Below are 12,471 nucleotides of genomic sequence, written 5' to 3'. Positions count from 1 at the left end.
CACACCTCACTGGCCTCATTCCCATTCCCACAGGGCTCCAGAGCAATGTCCCCCTCAAACCAGAGGAAAAGTCACCAGCCAGGGGTACCATTTGCAGCACAAACATGTTCAGAGGGCAGCTCCTCCTGGCAGGCTGCTGCTTTTGCTGTCTCTGTGCACCCCAAGATGCATAGCAGGTGTGTAACTCCAGCTCTGTCACCTTTAGACCATTTTTCCTCTCTCTAACAGCCCCTTCTGCTCTGTTTCAAATCCACTTTTGCCACCAACTTCTTCCTAGCATCTCCAGCTTGCCTTGCCTTTCTCCCTGCCTGCTTTCTCACCAGCTTCTAACAAGGAGAAACACATCTCTGGAGCAGGCACACACGACTGCCAGGAGCCGTCCCAGAAGCAGAGCAGGAGGGTGCAGAGAAATAAAACATGAAAAGAAATCAGAGTCTAGTAGCCATAACATACATCCTTGTGTGCATCCTTCTCCCACCTCAGCTGAGGGAAGGCAGGGAGCTGACAAGGACAACAACCACTTACGCCAAGGCAAAAGCCACCAGCGCTCCCACCACCACGATGAAATCCAGGATGTTCCAGAGGTCTCGGAAGTAGGAGCCATCCTGCAGGATCAAGCCCTGATCAATCATCTGGAGGGGAGATACAGAGAGAAAAGCAGGCAGGGAATGAGCAGCTCAGACATCAAGCGGAAGGGACAGGCTGGGGGACAGGGACACTGCAGACACATCCCAGTGTCCTGGATGTAGGATTTTGTGGAAGCCTCAAGGCTGATAAAGGAAGTGCTGAGCACTCTGGACCACCACTGCTAAGAACCAGACTTTAAGGTCTCCACCATCTAAAATGAAGACCAGAACTGCAAAACTGTTTCTCAGGGATGCTGCATCCTGTCAGGGCTCTTACCTTGATCACCATCTCGAAAGTGAAGACACCAGTGAAGACGTAGTCGAAATACCTCAGCACCTGCAGAGAGAGGCCACAGGTGCTCTGCAGCTGCTGCTGAGCAAACTGTGCCCACCCAGACACCCAGCTACAGCAGCTTGGCTCAGGGGCAGATACAGGGTTTGTTTGCTTGTCCCAAAGGATGAGTCCCACACACTCATCCCTAAGAGTTCATGGCAGCCCCAACCCCAGCCTGTGCAGGCAAGAGGGAATCATTCCCCATGCAAATGGCTTGGAAATGACGCTGCTAGCCAGGATCATGTGCCCCATACCAGTGCCTGTAGCAGCATCTCCTCAGGTCAAGCCACTTTACAGCTGACCAGGTATCCTGGTCTCTCCCCAGGCTCTAAACTCTACATGTGGGGGAAGCTGCAAGCAACTCCCACGACTCATAACAGAAAGTGATAGGGAAGAAGCCAGATTCCACGGCACAGTGCAAGTGCCACGACCTGGCTGCCCTGATCCTACAGAGCTAAAGCCCTCCAGGACCCTGCCTGGCCCGGAGGGGGGAGTGGAAGGGGGCTGCAATCACTTTGTTGCGGTCGGAGTTGGTGAGGACAGGATCCTCGGCGGCCAGGGCGATGCTGCTGGCAGCGATCACCAGCAGGATGCACATCTCGAAGTAGCGCAGGTTCACGATGTAGTGGCAGGCCCTTCTCACCCTGCAGGGACAGAGCCCACACGCCACCTGTGAGCCCCTGGAAGGCCACAGCCCCTGTGCAAAGCCCACCCCATATCACCACCTTCCAGGGTGGGGACATGGGCAGCAAAAGCCTGAGGAGCAGAAGAGGGGAGCCCAAGGGGTGCCTGGGCTTGTTGATCCCTCTTCTCAGCTGTTTCAGCCCCACAGACAGGCAGGGAGAGTCCCTAAGAAATTGGGGTGCTTACTCTTCCAGGCTGCTGGACCTGGGGAAGAGCTACAGAGCAGCAGAAAACTGCAGGTAAATGTAACAAACAATGAATAAAAGTCCCAGCTTAGCAATCAGCAACTGGGAGACAGAGCCATGAGCACAGCTACCACTGAGGGAGAGCAATGTGGGGCTTGGGGAACTCCGTGGCCTGTTTGGGAGATGCTCAGCTCCCTTCTCACAGGGATTCCCTGGTTTTGGTGATGTCTGGGGTCCTTCCCCTTGCAGCCCTCCCCAGCCCCAGTGTGGAAAACATCTCACGGGTTGGTGGTGCTGAAGATGAACATGGAGCTGTGCGGCACCATTGCTTTGCCCGTCTCGCTCTTTTCCTTCTTCCTCTTCTTCTTCTCCATTTCTTCCTCATCCTCTTTGGTCTCGGCCTCTTTTAAGGGGCTGGCTTCACCATCTGTCTTGTTGCTAACTGCAGGAAAGCGAGAGCCTTTGCCCGGCCTTGCACCCAGACAACACCCTGGGGTGTCCCAGCAACCCCCCTCATTCCTGCTCTGAACCCCTGTGCTGTCACAGGGAGAGGGACTAGGCAGGAGGAAAATGCAGGAGCTGCTGGGATGGAGCAGATGAAATGGGTTTAACAAGGCCACTCTTCACCTTGCTGGTTAATTAATAACACTGTTTAAAGCAGCTCACCTTGACAGCGAGGATGCCGCTAAGGGGTTTGAGTGACAGTGAGCTGCCGGAGGCTACAGATGTTCCAGGAAAAACAGGGAATACAAAAGTTTTGCCCAGGCAGAGAGGAAGGGGAAATGATGGATCAGATAAAGGGGTGGATGGAAAGAGGTGAGAAATGGGATGCTGGCGCATCAGCATTTGGGCTCTCTGGCAAAACTGGGGTGCTGGAGGGAGGTAGTGCAAAGAGCAGCACAGAGATCTTCCCCCAGCTTTTGGACACGGGTAGGAAAAGCCATGCAAGCAGCTTCCCACCCCTGCAGGGCCCCCAAAGGGCTGGGAGAGGGGCTCAGGAAAGAGAGATGGGTCCTCACTCTGTACCACAGCGGAGTCGTGCACATCGATCATGATGGCCGTGCTCTCGGTGGCCTTCTCGGTGTTGGGGGTGATGGAGGACAGGTCGGGCTCGCTGCGGCTCACGGTGCGGCTGGGCTCCAGCAGCGCCTGCTCGCTCGTGTCCGGGCTGCTGCACTCCTGCTCCGTCAGGTTGCCCGTCTTCCCCTGGGACAGCTCATGGGGGGCGTGTGGGGGGGTCCCCTTCTTGGCGCTCCCCATCAGGTCGGCGTCGCCCGCAGGGACCCCGTTTGTCCTGCAGCAGGGACAGGGGACAAAAAGGGGTGTGAGAAGGTAGGGGGATAGGAGAAGAAGAGAATATGAGGAGCTGTGGGGATGGCAAGATGCCCTCTGCAGGTACCGACCTAATGGAGTCCCCGCTTGCCTCTGGATCCCCCGGGATCAGCGCCTCTGCCGCAGCCGCGTCCCCACGCCGGTCCCCGTCCTGTGCCCCCTCGGCGGTGCTGGCCTCCTCCAGCCCCGTCTCCTGGCTGGCCGAGCGGCTCCCCAGGGTGCCGGCCGTGTCCTTCCCCTCCAGGCGGGCTCTGCGGTGCCGGCTGCGCCGCTGGCTCTGCCTCATCCTGGCCCTGTCCTCGGCGCTGCCTCCTGCCCCGTCCTGTTCTCCTGCCTCACAGTTCCCGTGGCAAGATTTCTGCTGCCACGCGTCCCGCTTGGTCCTGTCCTCGCCACCGCCGGGGTTGGCCCCTGGGACCGGCTGCTCGGGCCCCTCGGCCTTGCCCTGCTCCTCAGCGCATTTCTCCAGGCCCTCCCCGGGCCTCTTCCTGCGGAAGATGCTGGCGTGGGGATTGATGAGGGGCGGCTCATCCTTGTTGATGCCCTCCTGGCTGGACATCTGCATGTGCCGGCGCAGCTGGCTGGTGCGCTGCTCCCACACCGACATGTGGTGGCGCCGGCGACGCTCCCGCCTGCAGGGGGGACAGCCAGGGGTCACCGTCCCGCCGCCCACACCATCCCCCGGTGACACACACGCCCTGGATTTAATCTGGGAATCCCAGGGAGAAAGAAGTGCCACCGCCAGGGTTACAGGCCGTGTGTGCTAAGGCTTTGTCAGTGTCCCTCCGGTGCTGGCGGGGGGCTGGAAATGGGGCTGAGAGTGTTCTTGTGCCCCTTCAGAAAGCATCAGGCTGATAGATGACCAGCCCCAGCGGCCTCGCTGCTGCCCTGAAGCTTTCAGGCATCACGTCCAGCTTCTGGCAGCAGCCAGCATCCTGGCTTGCCCTATCCCAGATAGGCAGGGACAACCTTCCTCTCGTCTCACTGCCTGGGGACATCTTAAATACGGGCCTCCTGCTGCATCCAGGGACCTCTCCTCGCCTCTCTCCCAGCACATCCCGGATCAAAAAACCCTGCCCTGAGGCTTGAGGGGAAGGAGCTGCACCGGGCTTCTGGGCTGTGCCACAAAACATTTACAGCCCGATAAAACAACACCCTGGAGAAAGACAGACGTGCCCTTCCCGACACTCCCGCGGCACAGGGAAAAACACCCAGGAGCACCCAGGGGCGCTCCTGACACCACACGGCACACCCAGGGGCAGTGAGCGACAGGCAGTGGCCGGGCACCGCAAACAGGGGGATCAGCACACGGCCGGGGTGACCGGGACACGGCCGGGGGTACCGGCACACGGCCATGGGGACCGGCACACGGCCATGGGGACCAGGACACGGCCATAGGGACCGGGACACAGCCATAGGGACTGGGACACGGCCATGGGGACTGGCACACGGCCATGGGGACCGGGACACGGCCATGGGGACCGGCACATGGCCATAGGGACTGGGACACAGCCATGGGGACCGGGACATGGCCATGGGGATCGAGACACGGCCATAGGGACCGGCACACGGCCATAGGGACCGGCACACGGCCATAGGGACCGGCACACGGCCATGGGGACCGGCACATGGCCATAGGGACTGGGACACGGCCATGGGGACCGGCACACGGCCATGGGGACCGGGACATGGCCATGGGGACCAGGACACGGTCATGGGGACTGGCACACGGCCATGGGGACCGGCACACGGCCATGGGGACCGGCACACGGCCATAGGAACCGGCACACGGCCGGGGGGAGCACAGGGGCACACGGATACAGCACACACACACACACACACACACACACACACACACACAATGAATTCCCGCTCCCGTCCCTGCCGGCCAGGCCGGAGGGGAGCGGGGTGTGCCCCGGCCCCGCGGACGCACAGACAGCACAGGAGGCACAGACGGACACGCGCCCCCGCCGCCCACATACAGGTGGCTGCTGCGTGGCTCCCACATCGACATGTGGTGTCTCCTCCGCCTGTCTCTTCTGCGGAGGAAAAACAAACGGGTTCAATCCCCTCCTTCCACTCGTATGGGCAGTGTGGAGAGCTGTCCCCCCTCCCTGGGCAGCGCAGCGGCCTCGTCCTGGCCCTGCACATCTACAGCCAAGCCCCCACGGGCACGCTGGTCACAGGCTGCCCAGGCTGACACTGTTCCATGGGAGCCTTCCCCATGTCGAGCACCGGGACAGCAGTGCAGGCTCCAGCCCTTCAGAAGCTCCCAGACATCCTCGGATAGTTAACAGCTGTCTCAGACTGCTCCAAATTCACTTCTCCTGAGACACACGTGGCAGTTGGAAAGAGGAAGCAATGCATCAGGCCAGCCCTGAGCTGCTCAGAGCCATCACCTGTGAGCTGATGCTGCCCTGGCAGAACAGAGGGGAAGGTGAAGCTCCCCAGCAAACACAAGGCACAAGGCCAGGCTGAGATGCCACAGAGCTCCTGTCACCTGAGCAGCCCTCACACAGAGCAAGTTAACAGGGCTGGCAGGGCCCTTCACACACGTTAGCAGCTGGGGAGATTCCAGGCTTCAACCTTTGTGTCAGCAGAGAAAACATTCAGATATGCACAACTCCAAGAGAACACGGCCTTGAGAATATGCAATCATACAAACACAGAACATCCTGAGTTTGAAGGGACCCACAAGGATCATTGAACCCAGCTCCTGGTCCTGCACAGGACAATCCAAAGAATCCCACCCACTATGTGCCTGAGAGCACTGTCCAAACACCTCTTTAGCTCTGGCAGGCTCACTGTTGTGACCACTTCCTAACAGTCTGAAGACATCCCCCCTTGTCCTATCCCTTGTCAAAAATCCACTAAGCACACTAAGCACCAGTCAGAAGTCCCTCTCAAGGTGCTCTAAGGTCTCCAGGCTTAACAACTTCAGTCCTCCCAGCCCAAGCTCACAGGAGAGGTGCTCCAGTCATACCAGTGATGGATGGAGGAGGGCAACAAGGTTGGTGTGGGGCTTGGAGCACAAGCCCTATGAGGAACGACTGAGGGAGCTGGGGTTGTTCAGCCTGGAGAAGAGAAGACTCAGAGGTGACCTTATCACTCTCTACAACTCCCTGAAAGGTGTTTGTAGTCAGGTGGGGTTGATCTCTCACTCCAGGCAGCACTGAGAGGACACAGCCTTAAGCTGCACCAAGGGAAATACAGGCTGGATATCAGGAAAAAGTTTTTTACAGGAAGGGTAATAAAGCATTGGAATGGTCTGCCTGGGCAGGTGGTGGATTCACCATCCCTGGATGTGTTTAAGAAAAGGCTGGATGTGGCACTTGGTGCCACGGTTTAGTTGAGGTTAGGGTTGGGTTGGACCTGATATTGGAGGTCTCTTCCAACCTAATGACTCTGATTCTGATGATCTCCATGGATCCCCGTGCACGAGAAGGGCTCAACGCATGCTCCAGGCAGGGCTGGAGCTCCAGGCACCCACAGCATCCCCACGACAAGTGGCAGAGCCTCCAGACGCATCCACACCCGCACCCGCCCGCCTGGCAGCCCCCGCGCTGAGCAGCCCTGAGCCATCTGCACCCAGGTACAAACATGGAGCACCCACGGGCACCACGGCCACCCACGCCATCCCTGGCCATGTGGGAGCACCCATCCATCCATCCATCCATCCGTCCGTCCGTCCATCCATCCATCCATCCATCCCCACATGGGCAGGGACACCCACGCTGAGCTGTGTGCGCCGGGTACCTGTGTGGAAATGGAGCTGCTGTGTCCGCACACTGCCACTCTGAGCTCCCCATGTCCCCACTGTGCCAGCTCTGCTCTGCCTTGGTCACCACTGCCTTGTCCCCACTGTTCCTCTGCAAGCTCAGCACCACCAAAAGCACATCAAACCTGAGGCTGACTATGTCATCCAGCCCAAACCATGGCATCGTACTGCCCGGCCCTGACCCCAGTCCATCCTGGTGAGTGGGAGGAGCTAGAAAAAAGCCCCATGAATATCAATGCCTCCCCATTCAATGCCACCGGAACAACAAGGAAAGGTTGAAAAGATCTGTTTTCCTAACCAGTTCTATTTGATAATGACTAGAGAGCTCTATCAGGGATGTGCAGTGTGGGCAAATCCTTTACTGCCCTAATATATTCCATCTCCCCCTCTTCCTCTCTCCTCTCTGCCCATTCCTCAGCCTCTTCCACAGCCTAAAGCTCTCTATTCCCTCAATTTATCCAACACATTCCCACTGGTATCCAGAAACAGAGCCAACATACAGATTCCACCACCTCTCCCCTAAACCCTCCTAAGCACTTGGGCAGACACGGATTTATCACAAACATCCCATCAGCCCCAATCCAGGGTAAAATCTGTGGCTGCTGGGGGAACAGGCAGGCCTTACAAGCACACCCCATTCCTGCTGCCCCTAAAATCATGCAGGGTGAGGGACCACAGCATCCCACCACTGCCAAAGCAGGGAGGGGGCCATTCCCAAGGCTACCTCTGACCCCCCCAGATCAGCACTCTCCTTAAGACAGCAGTTTCTCTCAGCAAATCTGCAAGAGATTCTGCCATGTACAAGCTTGGCTAGGTTTCAAAGCATAACGAAACCTAAAATTCCCTGGGAAGGGATTCTATAAAAAAAAAAAAAAAAAAAAAAAAAAAAAAGAAGAGGAAAAAAAAATAAAATAATCCCTTCAGCTGTACTGAAATGTACTGTTTTGGGAAACAAATCAAAACGCCTCGTTCCAATGTTGACTTTGAAAGTTTTATGTGATTTAGACCATATGACACCGCAAAATAAAGAGAAAAAAGGCAGCTAGGAAGGAAAAAACAGAATTTTCTCCTGCTGAAATGCAGAGACAAGGCTTCTTAACACCATGCTGGAGGTTTATGCGGTTTGGGGCTTTTTTTTTCTCACCCAAATCAAATTTTTGTACAATCAAACATGGTTTCACAAACCCGCTCCATCTTTCCTAACTGCATTCGCTCCCAAGGAAGGAGCCCGAGGGAGATTTGTGACACCACTGCTCCCTTCTCCCCCAGCCCTGGCTGCTCTCCTGCAGCTCTGCCATGAAGAAACACTCTGCAGGAACAAGTATCACCCCTCCTCAAGAATAACTTGAGATACCTTCCTCCTCCCCAGCCTCCTACCATCAGCCCTGAGTGCTTGCGCTCTATATTTGGGGCAGAAAGCCTCTTTCAGCATATTTTTGCCATGCCCAAGCACTGAGGCTGCAGCTTGGTGCAGAGGTTGGCAATTTCAGGACCTCCCTGGAGAGCTGTTGTCCATGCTGTCACCTCTCTAAAAACACTGCTGCTCATGGGAAGCACACTCCTAGACCTCCATCCATCCTCAAGAAGATGCCCAGAGAGGGAGTCACCCCATGTGGGGACCCCTTTTCCTTGTTGGCAGCCCCCCCAACCAGCCACACCAGGCTCTGCTGCAGCTCTGTGCCCTTCCAAGCCTGGCTGGGCTCGAGGGGTCACTGGGGTGGTGTTGGGGAGTCACTCACTCGATAGCAGGCATGTTTGGGGCAGACATGGGGCTGACTTCTTTGGCTTTCTGAAGGGCGTGCTTCTGGTTGAAGGCCTCCTCTTCCTCCTGCTCATCCTGGGGAGAAAAGAGGGGCATTGCTCAGTGGGATGTTGGGGGTCCAAGGGAAAGCTCAGCCATGGGGAGCAGTGAGGGATGTGCAGGGCAACCCTTGATGCCAAAGCTTGAGGGATTGAGGGGGACCTGTACTTCTGATGCCTTGGAGTGCCTACCTAGGCAAGGTTAAGAGAATAATGTGGGTATTTATTAAAGTCCTTCAATAGATACACCTTGGGCAGTCAAAAGCCTCACAGAGGGGCTACACCCAAGATGGACAATGGGCACAAGTTTTTCAGACAGTTATAAGTTTGGTCCATTTACATATCAGGGGTTAATCCTCCAATTACAGCTTCAGGTAATGAAGTCACATTTCCCCGGTTTGCTCCCCCAGTTCACTGTTGTTTACATCTCTCAGGGCCTGAGACAGTGAGGTGTCCTTGAGTTTCAGGCCTAGAGGGATTGTTTTGTCTGACCAAAATGTGAAGGCAGTTAACTAACACTTTATATGGAGTTCAGAGTTATGCAGTAATGCAGTACAAGATTTAAAAAATATAAAGGCTAACATCTTAAGGTATCACTTCCAGAGACACTTGATTTCCCCCACTACACCAGATCTTCCCCAAAGCATCAGTGCTGCTCAAATAAGTGAACCCAGCCCACTCCAGTAAAGAGCTGGGCTGAGTATGGTGGGACAACGCCAGACAGGGCAGACCAGCTCAGCCCTCCCTTCTTCACACCCAAGAGGGCCAGACAGGCCCTCAACAGAGTGAGAGGTAAGGCATCCATGAGTGACCAGGCAGAGACCGGATTGCTTTAATGAGTGTGGTTGTGTCTCCGGAGCAAAGAATGTCGTTAGGAGTCATTAGAGAGCATTCAGCCTTTTCAAAAACTCAGCGCTCTCTAAATTGATGCTGCTGCTACCCATGGGGCTCTCCCATCCTTCACACCAGCCCCTGGAAGTGCCACCTGCACCCCCTACACCGCGGGAGGACCCCTGCACACACCCCACAGACAAACTAGCACCATGCCCCATTTTGGGTCAGATTTACACCATTGTGGAAGCCTCCCAGTGAGCCCCAGGGACGTGAGTAACAGCAGGGGCTCCACAGAAATCTGGGCAACACAGGATCACTGGTCTGTTTCAAAGAGTGGCCACGACCCTTGCAGCTCTCTCCTACTCACCATTATCCAGATGGTGTCCTGACAATTTAGCCTTCCCCAAATATTCCCCAGCATGTCTTAAAAGCAGCTAAGCACCAGCCCAAATTGCATCCTAAATCACATCTGCTGCCCTGGAGGCAGACAGGGAATAAATACTGACACCACTGGAAAATGCTTCCCACTCCACATCTCCAAGTGCTCGGGCAGATAAGAGTTCCTACATCAGATAAGGGTTATCTCCATCTGACTGATGGCAAACACAGCTGAGGAGTTTAAATGGAGAAAGAGTTAAAGCCATACTTGAGGCGTGGGTGTTCCTGGAAAGACCAGCAGGTTTAAGCATTCTCCTAAATCAAAGCCTAGATGGTTTTGCCCCCACTCACTCCACAGGGGAAGGAAAAGGAGCAGCAGGAACGTACCTTGGTGAGCTCCTGAGCGTTGGCCAGGTTGTCCACGGCAATGGCCAAGAAGACGTTCAGCAGAGTATCTGAGAGCAGCTAAGGATGCACAAGCCGAGTGTTAAGGACATGTGTATCTGCAGCTCCCAAGGGAGGGCGGCCTGGATGGCTCAGCCAAAGGCACAAACTCCTCACCCACCCCACAGAAACAGCCCTCAGTGCCCCTCCCCACAGCTCCTTTGGGACACCCAGTGCTGCCACACCGGTGTGGTGGGTCTCAGCTGGAGGGGGAGGAAGGAGTAGCAAGAGGGATGGGGGATGCCCCCAGAGAGGGTGAGGAGATGGGGTTATCAGCACTAGAAGCACAGCAGCCCGGTGGATACAGTTCCCAAACAAGGTGAGGACGATGAAGTAGATGGAGGACCACATCCCCGAGCGCACGCCGCCCTGCGAGCGGATCCCGTTGTACATCACCTCGTTCCAGTCCTCGCCCGTCAGGATCTGCAGGGACACGAGGCAGCAGCTCTGTCACCTGCTGGAATTCCCACCTACCCAGGTGTTTTTAGCTCTGCTGAGGGTCCAACACACTCTGAGAGTTGTCCAGCAACTTCTCAAGAAATGGCTTATCAATAACTGTGAGACGGCTTGATTAGATGTGCTTTGAAAAAGCCAAAGGTTTTAATTAAGGTAGAAAATAACAAACTATACAAAACAAAAAGCAAAAGATGAGCACAGTGCCAGGAAGTCCTTTTGCACCTGCTAAGACACCCTGAAAAAGCCTTGAGTGTCTCTGTGCTCCCTCTTAAGGCCTTAATGTTTTAGGAGGGCTTTTGGCAAACTGCCCAATAGAAAATAACTACATTTCTGAGGAACAGCTACAGAGACCAACAGGTGCTTTTGCCTTGGCACTGAACCAATGCCAGTGGGAGAAGAGCAGAAGGTTCTGGTGCTTCTCCCTTAAAAGTCCTGAGGTGGAACTGAAACCCTTTTCCTTAAATGGAAGCATCTTGCTCGGTTGTGGGGGGTTCAGTGCAACACCTTCCCATCACCTGGACATCTCTGCCACCAACACAGAGGAGCCATGTACAGAGACCCCGTGCCATGGATAACCCAGCTCCGCAGCTGCAGCACCTGAGGGAGACCCCACTGGACACTGATTTCTAGAAAAACGCTTTTTCTGACCCAGAGACGGGGCTCCTCAGAGGCATTTAAAAGATTTTATTCCATGTTCAGTCTTATTGAGAAGGGTGCGATTGTACAGATGTTACAGTTCACGTCATCACAATCAGAAGCCAAACTAATTATTAATTACAATACATTGTAAGAGTTTTTTGGCCTATCAGCTTTTTCCACACAATGCTGGAAATGGTTCTAAGCCAATAATCTAAAAATACCCCAAGTGGGTCCTACTACAACACATCTTTCATAGTTCTATTTCTCAAAAATATCTAGTCTATTTGCAAGATCATAATTTGAAAATTGTTTCTAGTTCAATTTCTCTCTCAGCAATGTCTGTCCCATTCCATGGCTTTTCAAAGTCAGCATTTTCTATCTCAGAGTTTGCATACAAATGCACAAGACTTATGTGAGCCTTCTGTCAGGCTTTGAGAATTCTCTACAAATCCATTTCCCACGACTGATGAGGATTTAAAGCCTCCTCAGAAGAGTTTTGAAACTCTTCATCTTCTGCAACAGCAGTGGAAGAGTTTCCATCTCTTTCCATCCACTTTGATATGCAGGAGAGGGAGGAAGCAACAGCTGATAGAGGGGAATTTGTTTGGTGTAAAGAACTCCTCCCAGCCACGGGGGAGTGAGTAGGTGGTCCCAAGTCCCTTTGCCTGACTTGTCCCAAGCCCCCTGGCAGCCCAGCTCCTACCTGGAACACTGTCATGATAGCTGCAGGGAAGGTGTCAAAGTTGGCTGATGGAGTCCCATCCATGAAGTTAAACCTGGAAAGGGAACCAGGTGAACATCAACGAGATGAAATACCAAAGTCACCAAACCCCTGGTTGCTGTGCTATCGGTTCTCTTGTGTTTAGGAGGACCTTTCCCCACTCCAGAAAAGGTCTCCTGAGCATTTGGTGCCAGAAACCAGAAGGTCTCCTGGCTGGAAGGACCCACACAGCCCAAAGGCAACCCTCGAGCAAGGATTTT

At 54.8% G+C, this 12,471-nt stretch overlaps 1 protein-coding gene across 1 annotated transcript in view; it reads right to left on the bottom strand.

Moving 5' to 3' along the window:
• Positions 1-12,471, bottom strand: part of CACNA1E (calcium voltage-gated channel subunit alpha1 E) — a 91,393-nt gene that overhangs the window by 29,372 nt on the left and 49,550 nt on the right. Inside the window, exons 15-25 of the mRNA XM_083867143.1 lie at positions 12,194-12,266; positions 10,701-10,818; positions 10,339-10,406; positions 8,679-8,776; positions 5,144-5,200; positions 3,233-3,793; positions 2,849-3,123; positions 2,112-2,271; positions 1,475-1,604; positions 904-963; positions 526-632 (exon numbers count right to left, since the gene is read on the bottom strand). Of these exons, the coding sequence (XP_083723269.1) occupies positions 526-632; positions 904-963; positions 1,475-1,604; positions 2,112-2,271; positions 2,849-3,123; positions 3,233-3,793; positions 5,144-5,200; positions 8,679-8,776; positions 10,339-10,406; positions 10,701-10,818; positions 12,194-12,266 (1,707 nt within the window). The remainder of the gene's footprint in view (positions 1-525; positions 633-903; positions 964-1,474; positions 1,605-2,111; positions 2,272-2,848; positions 3,124-3,232; positions 3,794-5,143; positions 5,201-8,678; positions 8,777-10,338; positions 10,407-10,700; positions 10,819-12,193; positions 12,267-12,471) is intronic.

The sequence above is a fragment of the Zosterops lateralis genome (assembly GCF_965231275.1).
Source record: "Zosterops lateralis genome assembly, chromosome: 9".
Taxonomy (NCBI): domain Eukaryota; kingdom Metazoa; phylum Chordata; class Aves; order Passeriformes; family Zosteropidae; genus Zosterops; species Zosterops lateralis.
This window is presented reverse-complemented; position numbering and strand designations above follow the sequence as displayed.